Here is a 22,211-nt window from a genome sequence, read left to right as displayed (position 1 = left end):
GATAATTAAGTCATTTGGAGTATAATTTTGTAAAAAATGAAATGGTTTGAAAGGTATTTATCCATTTTGGAGAAAACACGATTTGCTTGTGCCGAAGGAAGATAAAAAAATATAAAAGAAAATGGGCAGTCCTTTATTATATGGATAAAAATAGATAAGGGCCATCAGAAAAAAGGCCCATTTGGATTGAGAGATAAGAAACAGCCCAAAACGCTAAAACTTGGCGGAGAGTTCGAGTTTTGAGCCCAATAATTGCAGCGGAGGTCGTCTTCTTCAGATCACAAGGCAATGACGGCTCTCTTGAGTGGTGGAGTCATTGTGAAGCCCCCAATTCTGTTTTCCCCATCAAGATTTGCTTCCTCCAATTTCCTAACCCCTTCCTTTTCGCATAATAAACCGATTAGTGTTTCACGCCCTTTGAAAGTGGTAGTAGCTGCTACTCCCATGGCGAGTGAGCAGAGTTCAGTTGAAGCGGCTACCTCTGTGCCCGATTCTTCCATCAAGCTCCTCTTTGTTGAAATGGGAGTCGGCTACGATCAGCATGGGTGCCTCTCTCTCTCTCTCTCTCTCTCTCGCTTTTATGGTTATGCCACGGATTTTCTGATTTTATTTTATATTTTTAACTGAAAACAGGCAGGATATTACATCAGCTGCAATGCGAGCTTGCAGGGATGCCATTTCCTCCAATTCCATTCCCGCTTTCAGAAAAGGTAGCTTGAGTTATTTTTGCTTCATATTCCTCTCTCAATTTTACTTCTTAAATGTCGCTGAAGTTGTTTTCTTTCTTCTTTTTGTTTTCTGTTGATTTTAAAATTGTAATCGTCTTCCCATTTTCAGTTTCTTGTGATGAGTTTAAGTTGACAGTTCAATTTCTGAAACATCTAAAGCCGGAATAGGCATATGGAATGATGATTCGAACTTTCTCCATTAAAAGATTATCACATGAGAATTGAGATGTTTGAACTCTATTTGTAGCTTATTATGCCTCTATTTACAAATATTAGCCCAGTAGATTAAATACGTGCATGCTGCATCACTTTGAAATTGTTTGCTTGCAAGCAGTTAGGAAATGCTTTTCTTTTCATTCTTATTGACTGATAATTCATTCTCTTACCCGTTTTCATTGTGTGTGCGCGTGGGCTCAGGCTCTATACCTGGTGTTTCATTTGGTGAGATGAAACTACAGATTAAATTGGGAGTCCCTCGACCTCTCCAGCATTTGTTGGATATCAGTAAGGTCAAGTCAGTTTTCCCTTAGTAAGTAACTGCACCTTTTCGATGAACCTGTTGTTTTGTTTATGTACCTGTTTTTGCGCGCGTTTTGATCGTTTATACTTCACCAGTGGAGCAATAACGAACGTTGAAGTTGTGGATGGCGGACTCATATGCTCGAGCGGTGTGGAAGTTGAGGAAATGGGAGATAAGAATGACAACTGCTACATTGTGAATGCAGCTGTCTATGTTGGTTACTAAGTTGATGTGGCTATCAGGATACAAGGTTTGCTTCTCCTTTCCTTCAAGTTCTAAATTAGTTATCTCCTACTGATCTACAAGTAGCAATATCTATTGGTGAAGAAAATTTAATTTCAGATGTATTTATGGTGAAGGATGTCAAAAGCATATTTGTTCTTATAGTTCATGTGTGCTTATTCACTATCACAACAGAAGTGGTGCTGCACAGAGAAGTTGGTCTTCAGGCAACATAAAGAGGCTCCATTTTTGTAATAGCTTGCTCTTCACTCTTCACTCTTCACTGTAAGATTAGGTCACTGCATATGTATATGCCGATGCTCTGTTATGAATTGTTGTATTTCTTAGCTATACAATCAGTGTTTGCTACAATAAAATGGTTTATGGTTGCTTTGATAGAACATATCCCAGTTTACACTGATGAATGAACATTAACCAGAAAAAAAAAAAAAAAAAAAAATCACCTTCTCCCTTATTTGCTTCAATCAAACTAATCACAATTGGTTCTTCTTGGCCCTAAAACAGAGAAATAAATACAGGCAATTAATTACAGACAAGAAAGGGCATTGCAGGTCACATAACAAGAGCTGCATAGAGCAGCTGGTTCCACGTATCGGGCAAGCCGGGGAGGCACCAATGGCTGCAATCCACCCCGGCATGATCTCCACTATAAGCAGACGGATGAGCATCCTTCCTCAGCTGAGACAGGAACGTAATGTCCAGCAGATACACGCGTTTCTGCATTCTGCTCAACACTCTGTTCACAACCTCCACCTCCGCTGGCGTCCCCCCCGGATATGTCGACCCCTCCAGAGGCTGCTGCTCCCCGTTGCAATTCTTTGACGCCGCCTTCCAGTCCCTACCTCTGCCAACACAAAAACCGCGACTTCAGTCATAAATTCCCCGGAGACGGTGAGGTGAGTAAAAACTTACTGATAGTGAGTGGGAGAGATCCCCTGGAAGAACACTCTAGTCTTGGTGGGATCGACGTTGAGGTCGACCCAGCGTCCCCACGTCGTCAACCCTTTGTAGAAGGCCACGAGGCGGTTCATGTCTTTGGACACGGTGGAGCCGTCTTGCACGTAGTCCCATCTGCAACCAACCACAGACACGTATCATCATGCTTTGGCTTTGCGAGTACGAGGTTATTCACAGGTGTTTAAAACAAGAGTTTCATACGATTGAGCTTTGCCTTTGTGAGTCCACCAATGCCATGTGTTGAAGACTAGCATGTCCATTCCTCTCCACGCATTGCCTTGCTTAATCGAGTCCAGCTTCAACACTCTCCCAATCTTCTCTCGCGTGATGTCTACCAAATAGGGTGATCGGTATAGCAGCAGCGTAACTCCATAATCCTGATATTGATTTTGTTTTGTTTTATCCACTTGTTCAGTTTTTTGATTTTTCAACGACGGCAAGAACTCAATAAATCAGAGGGGTTGTATTAAATGATGTTGGGCTTAGGCTTGGCAGTGGTGAAATATTTATTGTTATTGCGCTGGAGATTAGGCCACTCTGGCCCATTTGACAGACAATTTCATTTAATTTCTTCAACATATTTAGTTCCATTCAGTTTATGTTTTTCTAAGGTGCCACCAAAACTGTTGGAGGAGCTATACATTATTTTATAATTAATTAGAATGATTGCTTAGAGAATTAATTTAAGCCCTTTTTTTTGTAACTAAGCATCAGATTCTACTAACTTGTTATAGTATATTGTAATTGCAATAATGCTCCAGTTCGATTATTGTAGTGTTTGAAGCATCCGTGACAAACTTTCCAACTTTATTAAATTATTACTCTTTAAACAAAATTAGCCTCGCTAAAGCAAGATGCTAATTAATCACGGTCAAACATTTAAAAAAAACAAAATATTTAAAAATCTTATCTTGGGGAGTAGTATCATTCTAACATGGAACATGAAAAACAGAACAACAATTCCAAGAAGAATAAACTATAATTTTTTTCTAGAAAAAGAAAAGAAAAAAGAGAATGATTACTGACCTGGAATGTTAGGGAAGAAAGGGTGTCCTGTCTATCGAAGTTGTATTTAGAATTGGGAGCAGCAGCATGAAGCATACACGCGAGTGACAGCCACTGATTCAAACTCAGTGAGTCGCCCACAAACATAATCTTCTTCCCGCTCCATCTCTTGAGAAAATCCACCCCATTAAACCTGAAATAAACAAATAAATAAATAAAAGAAAAAGATTTGAAATGTGTTGGAAAAAAGATTTTGAAATGTGTATGTACCTGGGGAGGTTGCAGGAGTTGGGCTTCCACGAGAACTTGAGGAACTGCTTATCGGGTCGCCCGTATTTTATGCAGTCGAATTCCGGGTCGATAAACGGGCAGCCCGCGGAGTCGTAGAGCGGGTAAGAAGGATCCGTGACCCATTTTCCTTGAAACAGATTGCAAGAAGTGATTAGCTCTCTGTTTCTGATAGAATTAGTAGTAGTGTTGTTAATTATGAGCTCGGATGCAGTGGGGTGTGGCAGTAGCAAAACGGCCAACACTAAAAACAAGGAGGAGGAGGGCATTGTGTTGTGGGAGAAAGAAAACAAAGTTTTGAAGAAAAAAGCTGCATTCAAATCATGTCTGCATTGTTCATAATATATATAGAGGTGGGTGGGGGTGGGGGTGGGTGGGGGTGGGAGTGGGTTCACATGGTTTATTTAGCGTAATGCCGAGGAGAAAATCGAGATGGTAATGTGGAAGTGACATGAGTTGGAAATTGTTGGAAGCATTATAGTGAAAAAAAGGTCCAGTGTGGGTGTGGGGGTGTAGATGTGTCTTTTTGTACATATGGTTTTCGTAGACTATTAAAGATTTTTGGAAGGTAATAAGATGTACATACATGTATAAGAAAAAAGTTATTTGCTTTTTAAAAAAATGTACCATATAGTTTTATTTTGTGTTTCATTGGCGCGCATGTCACGGGATTTTCAATACTTGTCGATGTAACATTCTATTTCACGTTTGTTTTCTTGGAAGTCGAAGAATTATTAAGAAAGAAATCTAGCTAGGCACCGTCATAATTTCTGAATGTTTGAGTAATTTATAACTTGTTGTTTTCGCGACATCCTTATTTTAGGCAAAATAGTGTTTCTATTTTTTATATTTTTATTTTTTATTTTGTGTTTGTTAGAGAAATATACTCCTATATAGGATCGATAATCACATTTTCCATATTTTAAGTATTTATTTTTAGCCCTTTCGTATGTTTGTAATATGGGGCAGACTTAATGTAATTTTCACTCTTTCTTATTCCCGGAACAAAAGCCATTTCCTACATTCCGAAAATAATTAATGTAAGAAATTTTCTTTCGAGGAAAAACAGATTTTATTAAGAGCAAACATATGGTAAATGAAAAAGACGTTCCACAAAATCTAGAGGTTCATCTCAAATATATGCATTAGGATATTCGCAAGCGCTCCGAGCTAACTGATGAGCACCCGCTATGGTCTCGCGTCGGTATAACTAACACGGACATTGGATAAACTCGTAAGAATGTCGCAACAACTTGCAATGAGAGCACCAAACTCGAACTCATATCATTTTATATTTGAGATTAATTTTGTTTCCTGAAGTGAAAAATGGCGAGAACGGCTCAAATTCTGTATCGATTTTGGTTCAACTTTGTTCATCCCTAATTACAAATATGTATTCCTTCTCATATCATGTTGGACACAAGTTTTGGTAAAGTTATTAAAATTGTTATAAGTATAATAAAAATATAATTTGTAGCGGCAGTGTTAGTACAAAAAGTAGAATAAAAGTATATTATAAAATAAAAGTACAATTTATAGTTAAATATAAGAGAGAAGGTACAATTTATATTCCATCAATATTACGTCGTTGAATCAAGAATTAAAAATCCATCGTTGTTCCTTCCTTAAAGCCGTTGGTAATCTGCGACGGAACATGTCCGTCAGTGTCCAACATGTTTTCTTGCAGTGAAATAGCTAGCCAGATCCTAAACTTTGCGCATGGATCTACTGCCAAATCTTGGTGTCTTGGACAAAGATACTCTAACTATTATAGATAAATTCATGAAGGTAACATTCGATATATATTTATAAAAATTTGTAGGAAATATATAATGTACGCATTCAGTAGGTTCATACTTACATTAGTAAAAGTGTTAAAATTTATCATGATTCAAGTGTACACTTGTTCTTTAGCTCATCGCCAAAAGACATATTCAAAAGAAAGATTTGTTTGTTGAGGCATTAATTATCACCACGGTTAATAATGCGTGATAGTCATATTATTAAACCATCAAACAAAAACACCCAAATGCCAATTAAACTTAAAATCAAATACTTACATTATCCTTACCTTCTTTCCCAGTTTTCTTGATGGTACTCAAGGGTCCAAAAGAAGTTATAACTAAAATTAATTCGATAATGACCCGGCCGTTACAAAGTTGAATTATTTCTATATCTGTGTGTGAAGCAATGAAAGATTAGAATAATAAACTGGGTGTTAAGGAAGTAATGATTGCCAATTGACAATTTTGATAGCATGGCCCAAACCCACCAAGAATTAGAGACTCGTCGCCACCACTCATATAGTCGTAGCACACACATTATTTATATAAGTATTAATATATATATAAACAAATGGGACAAGTTGCAGAAGGAGCTGTAAGCCATTGCATAGTGATTCTGAGAAGAGGAAACAAACTAAGATTGTTCAACAAATGGATTTTCCACTTGTCCAAATATTGTAGCTTCTATCATGGAAAGCCACCATGTGTTCTGTTCCATTCCATTCCATTAATCATCATAAGCTGGGCTCCATTTTTTGCATAATTGTATTTTAATTGCGTGTATGATTTCATTTACGGCAATATATAGCTCCACAAGTATTAATTAGTTATTGCATTTGGATTGGATGACTTGATTATTCCCAGAAAAAGGAAAAAAGTAAGAGTAAGATTTTATTTTTATCGATTTGTTAGAGGGTTGTTTTCCGCTTATGAACGACCAATCATAAAGCAAATCGTAATAATTATTATTTCTTAAATTAACATAAAGAGAAAATCTTAATTAGGAGTTCATTAATATATAATACTTCCTCCGTCCCGCGAAGCGTGACCCACTTTCCTTTTTGGGTTGTCCCACGAAACTTGACCTGTTTCTTAAAATAGTAAAAAATTTACCCTTTATTCACCTTTTCACTTTTTCACCTACCACACTTAACATACAAAATATCAATTTCTTAATTCCCGTGCCGAAAAGAAATGGGTCACGCTTCATGGGACGGAGGGAGTACTACTTATGTGCAGAACCTGAATTTTTGTACTAGAAAGAAATCACGTGCCGCAGTAAAAAAGAATAGTTAAAAATTATTATTCTTAAAATCTGTCTGCTACAGCCTACATGTTGGTTATACTTTTGATGATTTTTCTTATGCCTGAACTAATTTCCGTTAAAATATTTTCTATTAAGCTAAAATCATGCACATATATATAGATAGATAGATATAGAGACAGGTTAATAACTAATGAGTAATGAGTACCACTCATGTTCAACTTCAACGATTTTTGTCTTTTATTGTTTTAATTGTTCTAAATAAATATACTATAAATGGTTATAAACATTATTGATTTTACGAATTACGTAAAAATTAAAACTCGATTTGTACATTTATTTCCTTTAATTTTTCATTTTATAGGGAAAATGGACAAATCAAGGTTTGATTTTTATGTCATTTGTATAATTTATTATTTTAATATATAGTAGCTTTTGAAATATTAGAATCAAAATAAATGTATAAAATAAAGGGTAAATGTCACTTTTCGTCTCATCATTTTAGCGAATTCTATAAAATATCTCAACCTAAAAGTAGTACCAAAATAATATCCAACCTATCAAAAAAATATTGTTTGTGTCCCATTAAAAATTTTCGATTTCGCAGGTTGATGTGGAATGTCCGACATTCTACGTCAATCTCTCTCTCTCTCTCTCTCTCTCTCTCTCTATGTGTGTGTGTGTGACTCACACAAATTCACACGTACACAAACAATTATTATTATATATAATTATTAATATTTTTTTTTGAAATAATTAATCATAAAATATAATTATCATAAAAAATAGCTACACTTTCACATGTCATAAAAATAACTACTCATATCACTAAATTTAGTGACATGACTTTATTTTTGTGTCATGCACACGTCACAATTTTATTTAGTGATATTTATAAGTGTTGCTATTTGTCAATAATTATGTCACTATTGAAACATTTTGTTATAGTGTATGTCACTACATAAGAAGTGTGTGATGCTACTATATATCAATCCCACTATTAAATTATGATTTTATAGAAAAAAGAAAAGAAAATTTAGACAATTCTCGAAAGCATAAACTCGCTGATTAAGGGTCGAGCCTTATTTAAAAAAATTAGAAAAAACTTCGGTGAAAAAAATCTTGAAGATAAAAAAAGAGTATTTATCTATTATACATCAAAAGCGAAAAAAGCAATATATAATATGTGTGCATAATAGATGTGGCTGCTTCAACAAACCAAAATAAAAAATAAACAAAGGTTTATTAATTAATGACGTTGTAATCCAATTAGAATTAGTGTGTGGCGTCTTGGCAATTTTAAGTGCTGGCAATTAACAGATCATCGTATTATTCGTATATGTGCGGCGGAAAGAAGAATAACATTAAGACCTTAATTAAAGCCAATCAAACAGTGACGTAAACCCTAATTATTGGGCTTCTATATCATAAATAGTAACTCTACGGCCATCACAACTCAAACATCATTTATCATGTCGATTTCAGTTAGGATTCCAAATAAAGATTTTGTTTTTCTATTACTTACCTTTATAATTAACTTTCAAATCATTAGTGGTGTGGTGTGTATCAAGTCTAATCAATTTCCCAATATGACTTTTTTTACAAGGCAAGGAATACATTTTTGGAGATCTCTTTTAATCATATGCATCAAACTTCTATCCATTATTAGTACTTGGTTGTGTTGGAAATTTTTTTATGCTCTTCAAGATTGTATAAAGTCCACATTTCAAATAAAAAATAAAAATAAATAAATAAATAAATCCTCAGCAGTTGGAGAATTGAATTTGAGTTACTCGTTGTAGCTGTCCAGTTAATTAAGACAATTAAGTATAAATAAATTAAGGCTGTCCTTTTACACTTACGCCGCCTTCTGCTACTCAATCAAAGCTAAATAAGTTGTCTAAAAGTTTGTAGAAATTTATTAAGTTTTCTAAAACTATACATATAACATGTGCCAATTGCCATCATGAAATTTCCATGCAATTATAATATTAAAAAACGTACAATTATGCTCAATAGCGACGCCAGCAAAATTGACTATTTCAAACTTTTCTTTTTTTCTTTTTTCTTTTTTCTTTTCATTTTTCAATGATTTATATATTATCCATCGCCACCCACCACAATATACTTTCAATAGAAAAGCAGAACATATTAAATTTAAAATAGGACTTCGTAGCAAATAATATATCTTTATGCTGTGGCTATTTAAAATGATAGACTAGCTAGGACCGCTACGTCAAGTTTTGTCGCCGGCGGGTGAAAATTGGCCCCCCTCTCAACTTTTTTTATTTATTTATTTATTTTCTTAATAAATTTTAAAGCTGTGTATCTTGGGTTAATATCACAAAAATACACCAACTTAGGTCAAAATTCATTTTTGATGTGAACTTTGAAAAGTTTAATCATATATACCAATTTTATTAAGTACTTCAATTTTGACTCCGATATCATTTTCTCCAGTTGAAAAATGACATAGTGTCTACGTGGCTGACCGGCACACGCCTTTTACTTCGTCAGAAGACTAATATCTACCTCATCTTGGTCTCTTCTCCTCTAAAATCCTAGCTAGTACTATTAACTTCTTTTTTTTTCCTGACAGTGGGAATTGTGGTTTATACCTAGACTTCCCGTTTTTATAAAATAAATGGATACCACTAAATCACAGGACTTGTGATTCACTCTCACGGATTTTGGTGTCTACCTTTCTTTAGATCTTTCATGCCATCTCAACTGATTACCAATTAAATTTTGCTAAATTACGATGAAATTGTAATTTGAAATTTTTTGATTAAATTTTGGAGTCAGTCTGCACCAATTATTTGGACTAAGACTCAACCCCATTACCTACGGTTACGTTTAAAGAGACAAATGAAAGTGGTTAGTTAAGCCATCAAATTTTTTTGTTATAAGGTGAATTGGCTATATATGGGCAGGGGTGGGCCAATTTTGAAGTAAGCGGCTGCAACAAGGAACTTTCTGAATCAATGTATAGTAGTCACACACACACTCCATATATATTTTGTTATTGATTTTGATGGCAACTATTTGAAAAGTGTGCTCCAACTTGCTGGTAGACGACTTGTGGACCTTGGTGTTTGTGTTATCCAACTTGTGATGATTCCTCAATTACGTGATAATACGACCAGAATATTTCGCTATTATTTCATTATTATTTGGCATGTCGTGACATAGTAGTATAGGTCAACCATAATTGGGGGTGACAAACCAAATTTATTGCATTTGCAGAAATAATGGCAGTTCACGGAATCACATTGGTTTCTGCTGATTTATTAATCCTGCTACGGACTCGATGAATAATCTCGAAATTAATCCTTTTCAAGACTTTCAATGTCTTCGAGCCCACCTCAAAATGGTTAAGCATGTGTGGACGGAATTATTTGCTTCTAATATTAAAAAAATGAAGTAAAGCTTCAGTTTAATGGCGATGTATTATAATAGGACGCACAGGAATTGCTGAATTGGTCATGGAATTGACATGTCTAATGTCTTTTCTTCTCACTCCAAAATCTCGAATTTTTGGTCTTATATTTTACTTGGTCATTGTGAGCCATCTGATATGACATGATTGACATAATTTTAAAAAATATTCATGAGTCAATTTTATTTTATTTTTTGATCAATTTGAGTTTTTCTTATTTTATTTCATGGAAGCATGACATTAAGTAGTCAAAGTTTAGGCTCAATCCAAAGTGAGGCCCATATGAATAGGCCTAGGATCTTAAAGTAGGCCCAATATATTATTCCAAGAAGCCCATTGTACATTGAAAGGCATAACAAAGCCCATGACAATTTTGTTATCTCAAAAAAAGAAAAAGAAAATTGAAGATAAGGAAGCGGAAACCCTGAATAAGGATAACAAGATCGAAGGCAGGCAGCAGGGAGCGAGAAATCAAGGGGAAGAAATGGCGTCCTGCTTTTCAGTGGGTTCAAGTCTGTGTTACAGAGGGAATAATTTCAGCGCACCTTCAGCTTCACTTTCATTAGGTTCTAGAACAGCTACTTCTCTTTCTCTGAAGGCGAAACCTAAGGCGCAGATTTGTTCAGGGACGCTCCACTCTGCCTTCACACCCTCCTCTCTTTCTCTCTCTTCCGCATCTTCCTTCTCAGGTTAGTATCTCTTTCTCTCTTCAATCTCGGCAATGCTCGAAGGATTCTTGATTTCTAGCATTTTTCCAAGATTGTTTTTTTTTTTTTTTTTTTTTTAGTTTCAGTTTTGTGGAGTAAATTATTTGCTTGATTTTGTTGTGTTGTGGGATTGAGCTGAGAAGCAAATTGAATGCAAATGTTGAGAAGGAGTGTGTTGCAGGTTTGTCATTGGGGTTGTGTTTGAATGGTGCGATTGGGAGGGGAAGTGATAAGAGGCGTGGGCTAGTGGTGAGAGCATCCAAATATTTGCTGTGTCAAACCAAGAGAAACAGATCACGAAAATCGCTGGCTCGAACCCATGGTTTCCGGAAGCGTATGAGCAGCACCAGTGGGAGGGCACTCATCAAGCGTCGGCGCGCCAAAGGCCGCTGGAAGCTCTGCACCAAGACCAACCCCAGCAGCGGCAAACGAGCCTGATCTTCAATTATTCATTGCATTTCGTTTCCATTAGCCTAGTAACTCTGTTTTTGAATGATTTCATGTGATTGTGAAACTTGGGTTGTTAACTGCATTTTGTGTTAGTAGAATCTACTGGCTATGATACGGCGATTCACCATATTTTGCAATAATAGAGTACTATATTTTACTGTACATATATATCTGTCATGGCTCAAAGATAATACTGTGGCATTTTCTTTGGAAATGGTGTTGATGTTTGTTTCCATCTATATCTTGTTTTCCATCTATTTCTTGAATGTTTAGTAGACTGGAATGCATCAAAATTCCCCATTTTCAACATTCTACTTGGTTATGTTTTCTGCAAATAATTTCCTCTTTTAGAATGTCGTGACTTCAATTCTATACACGAATTTAGATTTTGAAGTAAAATCTTGGTTGGCTGTTCCAAATATCACTTCTTATAAACTTTTTCTTTATGAAAATTGAAAGAAAATTTCTCCATCTGTAAATGCAATCTGTGTGATATTAATGAAACATACTAATTGACACTACTATTCAGTTATACAAATAACACTGCTTATAATTTACACAATTTAATTATATAACATTTTAAAATATTATAGTATAATTTTCAATCTTATAGTATTATTTAAAATATTATAATGGCATTTACAATTTTATAGTATCAATTATAGAAAATATCATTTATATTTCTAAATAGTGGTAATTATACAGTGTCATTTACTCCCTCCGTCCCCAAAATAAGTTCCTCTTTGGGGACGGCACGAGTTTTAAGGAAAAGTAGAAAAGTGTATTGATAGTGGAGAAAAATATATTATACTCCCTCCGTCCCAATAAATGTTGCCACTTTCTTTTCGGCACGGAGATTAAGAAATTCATTGTTATGTTTTAATTGAGTGTGTTAATGAGTTAATTAAGAAATGAGGGGATTACTGTTGGCTGTCATTCACCTTCTTCTCCGGCGACCACCTTCTCCTTCTCCGGCGACCGCCTCCGACTTCCGACTGCCGCCTCTCCGACCACCTCCATCTCTCGCCAGAACTCACCCCCTTTGTCCCCCGGCGACCGCAGCTGCCACCTCGCCAGAACCCTAGATCCCCAAATCGCGGCCCCCGTCAACCCGACTCTCTCTTCCTCCGAATCTCTCCCCCGACTAGACAGCTAACGTCGGCAGCGAAGGAGCCGCCGCCTGAACCCGAACGACGACAACAACGACCTTCCAAAATCAGACACCCAAAATCAACACCCAAATCGAAAACGAAAATCAGACACCCAAAATCGGAAACAAAATTCTTGAGAATCAGACACCCAAAATCGTTCTCCGGTCGCCCCTCTAGGCGAGGGAGGCGCCACCGGAGCCCTAGACGAGGGAGAGAAGAGGCTGTCGTCGTCGATGGAGGGAGAGAGATGGTGGAGTTTTGGAAGGTCTGGGGTTGGGGGGTCGGCTTCGGGAGCTCGGATACAGGCGCCGCCGATAGCGGTGGTGGGAGGTGGTGGACGAGGAAGAACAGAGCATGGTGAAGAGAGAGAGGTGGCGAGAGGGAGAGAGCAGAGGCCGGTGACGAAGGTCAGACGGCGGGGCGGCGACGATCAGGGGGTGGGCGGCGACGGCGGGGTCAGACGACGGGGCAGCGACAGTCAAGAGTTGGGCAGCGGGGATCAAGGGTGGTGGGGGAAAGGGGGGCTAAGTGTGAGTTGTGTGTGTTTTGTGGTGTGTGTGAGTGTATTTGATTAGGGTTTAGATTTAGTTACACATATTAATTATATTAATTAATTAGATTAATTAAAATAAATATTTCCATTTTAAGAAAGTGACCACTTTTAATGGGATAAACCAAAAAGGAAAGGAGGCCACATTTATTGGGACGGAGGGAGTAATTAGTATTGGAAGTGGTGAAAAAGTGAAAAGTAAGAATAAATAAAGTATTATTTGTGGTGAGGTAGTTGTCCAAAAATGAAAAGAAAGAAAGAGAAACTTATTTGAGGGACGTCTCAAAAAAAAAAAAAACTTATTTCAAAGACGGAGGGAGTATAATATTATAGTGTCATTTATATACAGTGTCATTTATATAACAGAATAACATCATTTACACTATTTGAGTTGAAATCAAGATGCAGGTCAATCCGAGTGTACAATACATCTAGATCACTAGATGTACCCAAGACCGCCTCATTAAAAATTTGTATGAAGAAAAAAATAGATATACGATCTCAGACTTTCAACGCCAATTTGCAACTATTCCAAGTAAAATCTATTTGATCCATGAACATGCCCAAATAAATAAATATTTAATTCCTATTTGTTTGTACAATCTATTACAATGCATCATCACTACTAAAGCAGAAAAAACAAAATAGAGTATAAATGAGGCAGCCAACCGGCCGAACTCCACCTGTACAATAACTTGGGAAGACAAAAATCTTGCAATCATATTTCACCTCCCACTTTTCAAGATTATATCTCATTTAACTTGCCAATCATGATCAAAATTACAAAACATAAATCATGCATTCAGTCCAAAACTTGCTTCTAACAAACCCATAATTGCCAAGATGGATCATATTCTCCACCAAACAGATGGGTAACTAGAAAAAGAATATCCAACAACTATTCACATAACATATACAATAGTTCCAATTTAACCTAGGTAAGGGGAAAAAAACAGCAAACAAGATTATTTTATTTCTGATGCATAACACCAAACACCCTATATCTAACAGGACAACCAGTTGACATTTTAGACCTACATCATACAAAATAGCAAAACAAGTGTTGGTATTTAAAGCAAAATATGGAAAAGGACCATGAATGGAAATAAAAATAAAGCTTCTAATTCGGATGCTCCACACATTTTCACTTCAAAATTAAATTTCTGAAGACCACAGATGGAAGCATGTAAATGGAAATACAAATCCCAACATAAAGATGCAATCCAATTTGCTATTCAAAGATAGCTAGCCAACACAAGCATGTCAAAAGCTGTTTTTCCATTCAAACTTGATAAAGGATCACCTGAATCTATAAGGACCAGGGAAATAGTAGGCAACATATATAGTAATCTACAGATTAAAAGATCTAGATGTGACCAGTGGGTGTTAATGCCTGGGAAAATGCGCAATATCCTTACAATGAAATCAAAGAATATCTTTAGAGAACCCATTTTATTCCATGAAAGACAATTCTAGGAAATCAAACCAAACAAGCAGAATTTTTCTTAAGCGTAGGATAAAAATAATACAAATGGACATATAATGGTAAAGGGAGTGGACTACAGTGCAGTTACATTATACCACGGCCTAACAAAAAGATAAACAATGGGCTTGGGAATGAAAACAATAGATCAAATCACATGAATGAAAAAAGGATGCCAAATTGCCCTGAAATCTGTGACATAACAGGTAGGCAAGAGCTTCAACAGAAGCCGCAGCATAAAAGCAATTAAAACGTTCATAATGAGAACATAGACAGGGAAGCAACATCCAAATGAATATTGACGGAAGCAACGATTTTACAATGAACTAGAAACAGAAAGGCGAAGGGAGATAAAATCTAAACTCAGCATTAAAGAGCAAACCCAAGTTTAGAACACTTCAGAGCCACTTATCACATAATACACCAAGTCTCAAGTAACAACTTTGAGCTCATTCTAGCACAAATATATAGGCTCATAAATCCACAAGTAGGTTGAGCATCCAAAGATCTACAGCAGTCCATTTATCAACCAAAGATTTCACAGTCGGGAATAACATAATCACCACAACCATTTAAAACATTTGCGTCCAAGAAGCTGTCAAAACACCTGAACACATCAACATGCAAAACTCAATCCATCAATCCAATTGAAGCGCAAGAAATAAAAAAGTCAACAGAGCAATCATAAAGATAAAAATGAGGCATTCATGAACTCAGCAAAACGAGCACATCAATATGAATTACAGGCATATCCTCCAAATCTTTAAAAAAGAAAAAGATTGAATGAAATCTGTTTAACCCCATTTTTTCAGGGTTAATTAACAATCAAAATTAATTCCACATAGAAAATCAGAAGCACCCACAGCTCAATTAAAGGGAGCTTGACCCCTTAACTGCCACCCCACCGCACACTAAAGACAAGTAGGAGCATGTCTTTAACAACCGAGATGTATGTGGTATCCTATTTCACTCAGACAATAGCAAAGCTAGGAGTATTGTGTGACTGCAGTCTCCTATGTCAGAATCATATCAAGACATCTAACTCTATGTAAACCAATCAGAGTCAACTGGGATGAGAAATTCCCTTAATCTAATAAATAGGTAATGAATTAGCAATGACACATTTATCTACCACGAAAAAATTATGCAAGTACGTCACAAGTGACTTGAGTAAGTCATAATAAACAATTACCTCAATATGGTGGCATGCCCTGGTAAGCCGGAAGTCTAGGCCCTGGACCTGCAGGGTGGTTTGGCTGGGTCGGATACGCCGATTGGATCCCATAGTTCCCACTATCAGGATAACCGCCAGAGCTCTGCATCCCCAAGCTACTAGGGGGCATTCTGTATCCCCCAGCATTACCCATGCCTCCACCAAACTCACCGCCCCCAGCTCCAGCACCACCTACTCCGTCGTACACTGATGCACCACCTCCATATCCACCACCATAACCTTGCCCTCCTGGTCCTCCGGGCCCACCCATTGCAGTGTTGTAACCTACATTCTGATGCACCATTCCAGCCTGCTGTGGTGGCTGAGGCATATTAGGTCCTGGGCCATATCCCATATAACCTCCCATACCATAATTCCGTGCCGGCATACCCATAGGCCCCGAATTCGGCATACCAGGAACCATTCCACCCTGCGGTCCAACATTTGGCTTCTGTTTCTTGTTATCTGTAGCCAACTTACACACAACCTGATGACCATCAATAGTTTTCATGGGGTCTACCAACGATGCCTTCGCACCCTCCTCTGTCTTATAAACGAAAAAGGCAAAACCCTTTGCTTTTCCAGTCTGCTTGTCAAATCCTAATGGTCCTTCCTCAATCTCGCCGTACATCGAAAAATGAGCCAATAATCTCTCGGAGGAAATCTCAAACGGGATATTACCAACATAAATCTTCCTCAATGCTACATCAGAGGAATGAGAATTACCTGAATTGCCGGCGGCGGCAAGCTGCGTCACCGTCATCCGCCCATCAATCTTCTTATTCGCCTCCTTCAAAGCCAATATCGCAGCATCGATGTGCTTAAACGTCACAAACCCATAACCCTTCGATTTCCCAGAATTCTTATCCGTAATGACGATAGAATTCGCTTCATCCAGCTCCCCGTAGGCGGAAAAAACTTGCCGCAATTTCTCTGTCGTGGTCTCCCAACCGAGACCACGGATGAACAGTTTGCGCTGAACGGGATCGGCGTCGGCGACGGCGCGCACAGCCTCCAGAACATCAGGGTGGCGGAGCACGGCGGCGCGTAGAATTGGGAGGAGCTGTTCCTTGGTGAAGGGCTCGAGGATTTTCTCTGCGTCTTCGGGGGCAAGGATGCCCATCGACGACGGCGGCACGACGGCCAAAGGGTTTCCGAGGTCCGCGGTTAAGGGATACGCTCTGCCGTTCTCGTCGGCCTTACGTTTTTTGGTGAGATCCATGGCTAACAAACTAAAAATTGAGTTTACGGAGAGAACCCTAATTGCAGTAGTTTGTGACAAGAAAAAACCCTACTGGTAAGAAGGGGCCGATATATAAGGAGGCTAAACGCGGCGTTTTTGTTTTATCCAAAACTGTTTTATTTCTAAAATTAACCGCCTTACGACGTAGCATGGGCTGTAAAGGAATATTTGGGCCTTTTTTATTAACCCGAATAATTCCTTAGAAATATGCAAATTAATTAGCCTTCACCAAACTGGCCCACTCTCCATCTCTTGGATTAAACAGACCATTAAGGACCCCTTCCGTTCGAAGGATTAGATAGGATTAGATTAGATTAATCTTATCATATCTTATTCAGTTGGAAGGATACGACCTATGATTCAATCTTGGGAGAGTGCCACATAGAATTAGTCTTGGTGTATGAGTCTTGGCTTACTCTTATGACAAAATTAGTTTTGGGCCAACTCAATTTTAGGTAATATCGAGCTAATTTATTCTCGATAACCGAAGGATTTTCTTTAGACTTGATGTATTTATGTACACACCAAAAAAGTAATTCATTTGGGATTCTATAATTTATCAGCACATTTCATCCTGATTTTCAATTCAAAAGAGTCATAAACAAATAAATATCTTTTGCAGTGTGCCAGGCAAATGGGGTATTGACGCATGAAATGGAACCAGCATCTTTCGATAATATAATTCATAAGAGGAGGCTTAATAATTCGAAGGATTCTCTATAAAACATTCGCGCATACTAAGTTTTTGTTAATAAAAGATATCATGGGTGCGTGTGTGAGAGCATCCGTAAGAAGAGTTCATATGACTCTTAAAAGTGGTCCCCACCTCAAAAGAGTCTCTTCTCCATATCCGAGAGCTTATAGGGGCTCGCTTATATATTTTAATTCGGCCATGCATTGCACGCGCCCAATTCTCTCTCCTCCTGAGCCTAATGCGCGGAAGAAAGTTGGGAGCGCACCTGCGGGGCGTGGTATTGGGGGTTCGGCCGAGCCTTCTGCGCACCGTTCTGCGAGTTCTCCACTACAAATGCTCTTATATTGGTAGAGTGATCTCAAATTCGAATTCACTGTGACACGATCTTTAAATTTTTTTGATTATAATTCAATCAAATAAATAAATAAAGATATAATATTAACTATCACCAATTGATAAATGTCTACACTCAAGAATGATACATAATGGAACTGATATAATTGAGGTACATCTCACATGTGATGATCACACTTTGCAGAGGAATCGGATTCTACACTTTTTAATCGAATTGGAATGAATGTGCATTGATCATAGACACAAAACACAATCACACAAATCTTTTAAATTTGTCTTTCTTATGTTCTTGTTTGGCACTGCAGGCTACAAATGAACATAACAGCAAATGGCCACAAAATCGATGAAAAAAGAATACACCACAAAAATTATTATTAAAAAAAATTCATCCATGATTTACAATCAGAATCACAAACATGTAATTGCACCAGAGGTGCAAACCACCATTGGTACTCATTCTTTCCTTTGTATGTACCATTTTCCACCAACCCCCCCCCCCCCCCACCCCACCTCATAAAAAAAAAGAACATGATCCAATTAGTATGAGTGAGTTTTCTAGTATGGTAAGCTCTTAGAACTGGAGCTAACCACCAACGCCTTGAGGTTGGAAGCATCCCCGTTGGCGCGGCGCGTGATGGTCTCCATGTTCTTATACAAACTCTGCTTCACAATCTTGGTCATCATCCTCTTCCCTTGCTCGGCATCCTTCTCGCTGAGAGGCGATCCCATCGCTATCCTCCCCACCTGCAGGGGCCCCGAATGAGGCCCCATCCTCGTCTGCCGCTCATCCTTGAACCACTGCAGCAGCTTCATAGCTCTCTTCTGCGCCAAGGGACTGCCCAACAACGCCACTTCTAGAAGCACCTGCACGATCCCGGCCTTGGCCATCTTCTGCCTCTGCAGGGAGCTCTGATGAGCCAAGATCATCAAAATGTACGCACACAGCTCCTGGCATTTCGGCTTCTCCTCCCATGTCATGATCTCTATGAGGCCCTCGGGAACCGTAGGGTTCTGCTCCAGCGCCTTCCTCCCGGCTGAGGTCACCACCAAGTTCCCCAAGGTTGCTAGGCTTTTCTCCGCGGTCTCTTTCACAGAGGACAGCTTCGTTAGGCTGGTGACGACCCCGGTTGAGATCAGGATCGGCGCGTTGTCTAGAACTGAAGAGAGGTTGTACAATGTGCTCAAGCAGAGCTCCTCGGTCTCGATGCTTGAACTGGATTCAAGAATACAGACTGTAGTGGGAATGATTCTTGATGAGTTGAGGGGAAACTGGCTGTTGGCTAGGCCTGATATAGATAGGAGAAGCTCTGCCAATTCTCTCTTGTCTGTTTCCTCCAACGAACTCATATTATTGGGCAATCTTGACAAAATCCCTGCCTCCACCATTAGAGCCTTGTTCCTGAAATAAAAAGGAACAAAAAAAAAAAAAAAAAATCAGTAAAGGAACAAAGTGTTGCTATTGCTCATGACTTTATCAAGCAAGAATATACAGAAGCAAGAACTATGCCACGTGCGTGTGTTGGCCTAGCGATAAGAGGTTAATGTCCCTGAAGTCCTAGGTTCAAGCCCTTCGTCATGTGGTTTTTAAAATTTCTTTATTTATTTATATAATTTATCCAAAACAAAAATATTATGCACACTTGAAATCTCCTCTGGAAGGCGTGGAGTCAAGAGAGGTGCAGAGTCAGCGCACCAAAAGAGACCACCCACCCCCACTTGGAAAAAAAAGGGATCGAATTATTGGGTTTATTAAGTGATTAAAACGCTATTATCTATATGGGAATATGCAACATATGCTTCATTCCATATTATATGCCAATATGCAAAAAGTTAAGCAAGTGATGTTAGCAAATAGCAACCTACTATCGTTATCTTCAACCTAAGTATATTAATATCTTTTGGGGTCCATCATATCCTTACGCCAAGAACATCAATTTCCACGTTGTATTATAAGCATAAATCAAGAATTTTCAAGCACTACATACGACTCAACAAAGTCCAAGAAATAATGTTGAGACACCTAACTTTCAATTAACAAATGCACCAAATTCAATCATATAATTAAACTTAATTAGACGCCGGCGAAGACTTCGCCAACGTGCAAGAAAGGGCGTTGGCGCGGCCGGGCGACGACGGCCGGTGCCTATGACGCCCACTCCACCCACCCCCCACCTATCAATAATGGCCACTAGGCCTCCATTATGGTTCCATTTTTCCATTTGTGAGTAACATTTTGCCAACTCATTATATTAACTAAGAATAAGTATAGCTTCGGCCCCTCCCGCAATTAAATGTATTCAATCATCCAACTAGATTAGAGACTATATTCTTAATCTCATTTAATTCTTCTACTCCAATTGATGAAACAGTAGTTCTTAGCTCTGTTTTCTTGATCCACCCCCCCCCCCCCCCCCCCCACCCCCAACAAATAATAATAATAATAATAATAATAATAATAATAATAATAATAATAATAATAATAATAATAATAATAATCAAAATGACTTCCCCCCACTGATCGAATATGGTTTATTGAGGAACCCTAATCAGTTGTAATCAAATTAAGCAAGACTCAAACTGATCATTATCATGCATTTTGATGCTTCAATTCAACCATAAAAATGAAATTAAGCTTACGTGAAAGAGCCATTGGCGAGTTCAATCAGCGCCTGCACAGCCAATCTTTGACGCGCCGCCACCTCCGACCCAACCATGGCGACCAGCGGCGGAATAACGCCAAGCTCCGCCATGGTCCTCCGCCGCTTCACATCTTCCTCCGCCAGCTTCTTCATCTCCCTCGCCGCCGCTTCCTTCTCCTCCCAGCTCCCAAAATGAAGCATCTTCACGGATTTTTTCAGCGCCGCCATCCAATTACGATCGCCGTCGCGATCATGATGATCACCTTTGGCTTCTTCACACGTAATCATATCCGTACCTATAGGCTCCGCCGCCACCTCCGCCGGTTTGCAATCTTTGTTGGGCGATTTCAATCGGAGCCGCCGTCGAATGCGAGATAAAAATCTTATGGTGAAGAAACAGTTAGTTAAAGAATCAGAGGGCTCTGGTGCTTGTGGAACTGACATATTTCAACAAACTTTGAGTCGAAATTGTATTTGCCTAACCAATTATTTTACTATTAAAATAATTATTTATGTCTGACTTTGTGTTGAGAGAGAAAGTGAGAGAATCAGACAGATTCAGAAGGAGACTTTGCGAGAAAATACAAAAGAAGCAGATAGCACATGCAGCTTAAGCAATCTGTCTGTTTCGTGGGATGAACGATTTTTATTTATATTTTTGCTACAATTTTCACCAAATTTATACAAAGGGATTATTAAATGGAGGCTTAATAAAAGTTTTTGGAGTTCCCACAAATGCCCATGTGTTATCCAGCATTTTACATGGCTGGCGTTTTGGGACACTGAAACTAGTGAGACGTGACCTAATCATTCATAATTTCATCAAGACTCAAAATTAGGGCGAAGCAAAATGTTATTAATGGTTGCAACTCTTTTTCACTCATATAATAAGATAATATACTGATTAATATCGCATAGGTATACCTAACAGATCCTGCTGCCTGTTGGGATTATAATATGATCGCTACCATACTCCATCGAATATTATTATTTTTACAAATAAAACATATATAGTGCTTTTACTAGTTAAAATATATTATGAGTAATATTGAACTTGAATCGATGTATTTATATGTTGTGTGTGAGCGTGTGTGTGAATTCCCATAAAATACGATATATCTCTAATTGCTACAGATTTTATGATCTTAATTAATTAAGATTTAATTTGTTTAGATCTTAATTTAAAGCATATAATTCTGAAGCTTCAACATTTATTGCTTGTCGTGGTGATTAGTTTGGATCGTCCAGGTTCCATATTCCACCAAAACCGGTGACTTGTCCAGTTGTCCTCACACATGTAGGCTGACATGGAAAAAAATCATTAATTAAGATCTTATAAATATTAGTAGATCCTAGCTATATGGAGTATTTGTTGTATATTTATGGTGGGTTATATGCTGAAACTTTTTTTCTGAATCATGCTGCTTTTCTTATATGTGCAATAATATAGAAATGCATAATATATTCATGTGTATATTTTGGATTGGTTATACTATTAT

General features: G+C 38.0%; 5 protein-coding genes across 7 annotated transcripts; 2 read left to right on the top strand and 3 right to left on the bottom strand.

The window, feature by feature from the left end:
• Positions 1 to 174: 174 nt before the first annotated feature.
• LOC130985370 (uncharacterized) lies at positions 175 to 1,873 on the top strand. Of its 3 annotated transcripts, none has more exons than XM_057908315.1 (5): positions 175 to 545; positions 634 to 710; positions 1,146 to 1,257; positions 1,344 to 1,498; positions 1,666 to 1,873. In XM_057908315.1, the coding sequence occupies exons 1-4, from the start codon at positions 289 to 291 to the stop codon at positions 1,471 to 1,473; spliced, it is 576 nt and encodes a 191-aa protein (XP_057764298.1). In that variant the 5' UTR covers positions 175 to 288; the 3' UTR covers positions 1,474 to 1,498; positions 1,666 to 1,873. The 3 variants fall into 3 exon arrangements, with proteins under 3 accessions (XP_057764298.1, XP_057764296.1, XP_057764297.1); XM_057908313.1 differs by having other exon boundaries at positions 1,608 to 1,873; XM_057908314.1 differs by having other exon boundaries at positions 1,591 to 1,873.
• On the bottom strand, positions 1,833 to 4,277 carry LOC130985369 (protein trichome birefringence-like 38). Its single transcript, XM_057908312.1, has 5 exons — positions 3,724 to 4,277; positions 3,475 to 3,646; positions 2,650 to 2,825; positions 2,404 to 2,562; positions 1,833 to 2,335 (listed from the first exon to the last, which is right to left on the bottom strand). Exons 1-5 carry the CDS (start codon positions 4,008 to 4,010, stop codon positions 2,044 to 2,046), a joined length of 1,086 nt encoding a protein of 361 aa, XP_057764295.1. The 5' UTR covers positions 4,011 to 4,277; the 3' UTR covers positions 1,833 to 2,043.
• Positions 4,278 to 10,352: 6,075 nt separating this feature from the next.
• On the top strand, positions 10,353 to 11,547 carry LOC130985371 (50S ribosomal protein L34, chloroplastic-like). Its single transcript, XM_057908316.1, has 2 exons — positions 10,353 to 10,917; positions 11,117 to 11,547. The coding sequence occupies exons 1-2, from the start codon at positions 10,593 to 10,595 to the stop codon at positions 11,371 to 11,373; spliced, it is 582 nt and encodes a 193-aa protein (XP_057764299.1). The 5' UTR covers positions 10,353 to 10,592; the 3' UTR covers positions 11,374 to 11,547.
• A 3,297-nt stretch (positions 11,548 to 14,844) lies between these two features.
• LOC130985367 (UBP1-associated protein 2C-like) lies at positions 14,845 to 17,109 on the bottom strand. Its single transcript, XM_057908308.1, has 2 exons — positions 15,762 to 17,109; positions 14,845 to 15,176 (listed from the first exon to the last, which is right to left on the bottom strand). The coding sequence occupies exon 1, from the start codon at positions 17,002 to 17,004 to the stop codon at positions 15,763 to 15,765; it is 1,242 nt and encodes a 413-aa protein (XP_057764291.1). The 5' UTR covers positions 17,005 to 17,109; the 3' UTR covers positions 14,845 to 15,176; position 15,762.
• Positions 17,110 to 18,417: 1,308 nt separating this feature from the next.
• On the bottom strand, positions 18,418 to 21,328 carry LOC130985366 (U-box domain-containing protein 4-like). The gene is made up of 2 exons (XM_057908307.1): positions 20,711 to 21,328; positions 18,418 to 19,472 (listed from the first exon to the last, which is right to left on the bottom strand). Exons 1-2 carry the CDS (start codon positions 21,154 to 21,156, stop codon positions 18,629 to 18,631), a joined length of 1,290 nt encoding a protein of 429 aa, XP_057764290.1. The 5' UTR covers positions 21,157 to 21,328; the 3' UTR covers positions 18,418 to 18,628.
• Between the last annotated feature and the right edge of the window lie 883 nt (positions 21,329 to 22,211).

The sequence above is a fragment of the Salvia miltiorrhiza genome, chromosome 5, assembly GCF_028751815.1.
Source record: "Salvia miltiorrhiza cultivar Shanhuang (shh) chromosome 5, IMPLAD_Smil_shh, whole genome shotgun sequence".
NCBI lineage: Eukaryota > Viridiplantae > Streptophyta > Magnoliopsida > Lamiales > Lamiaceae > Salvia > Salvia miltiorrhiza.
This window is presented reverse-complemented; position numbering and strand designations above follow the sequence as displayed.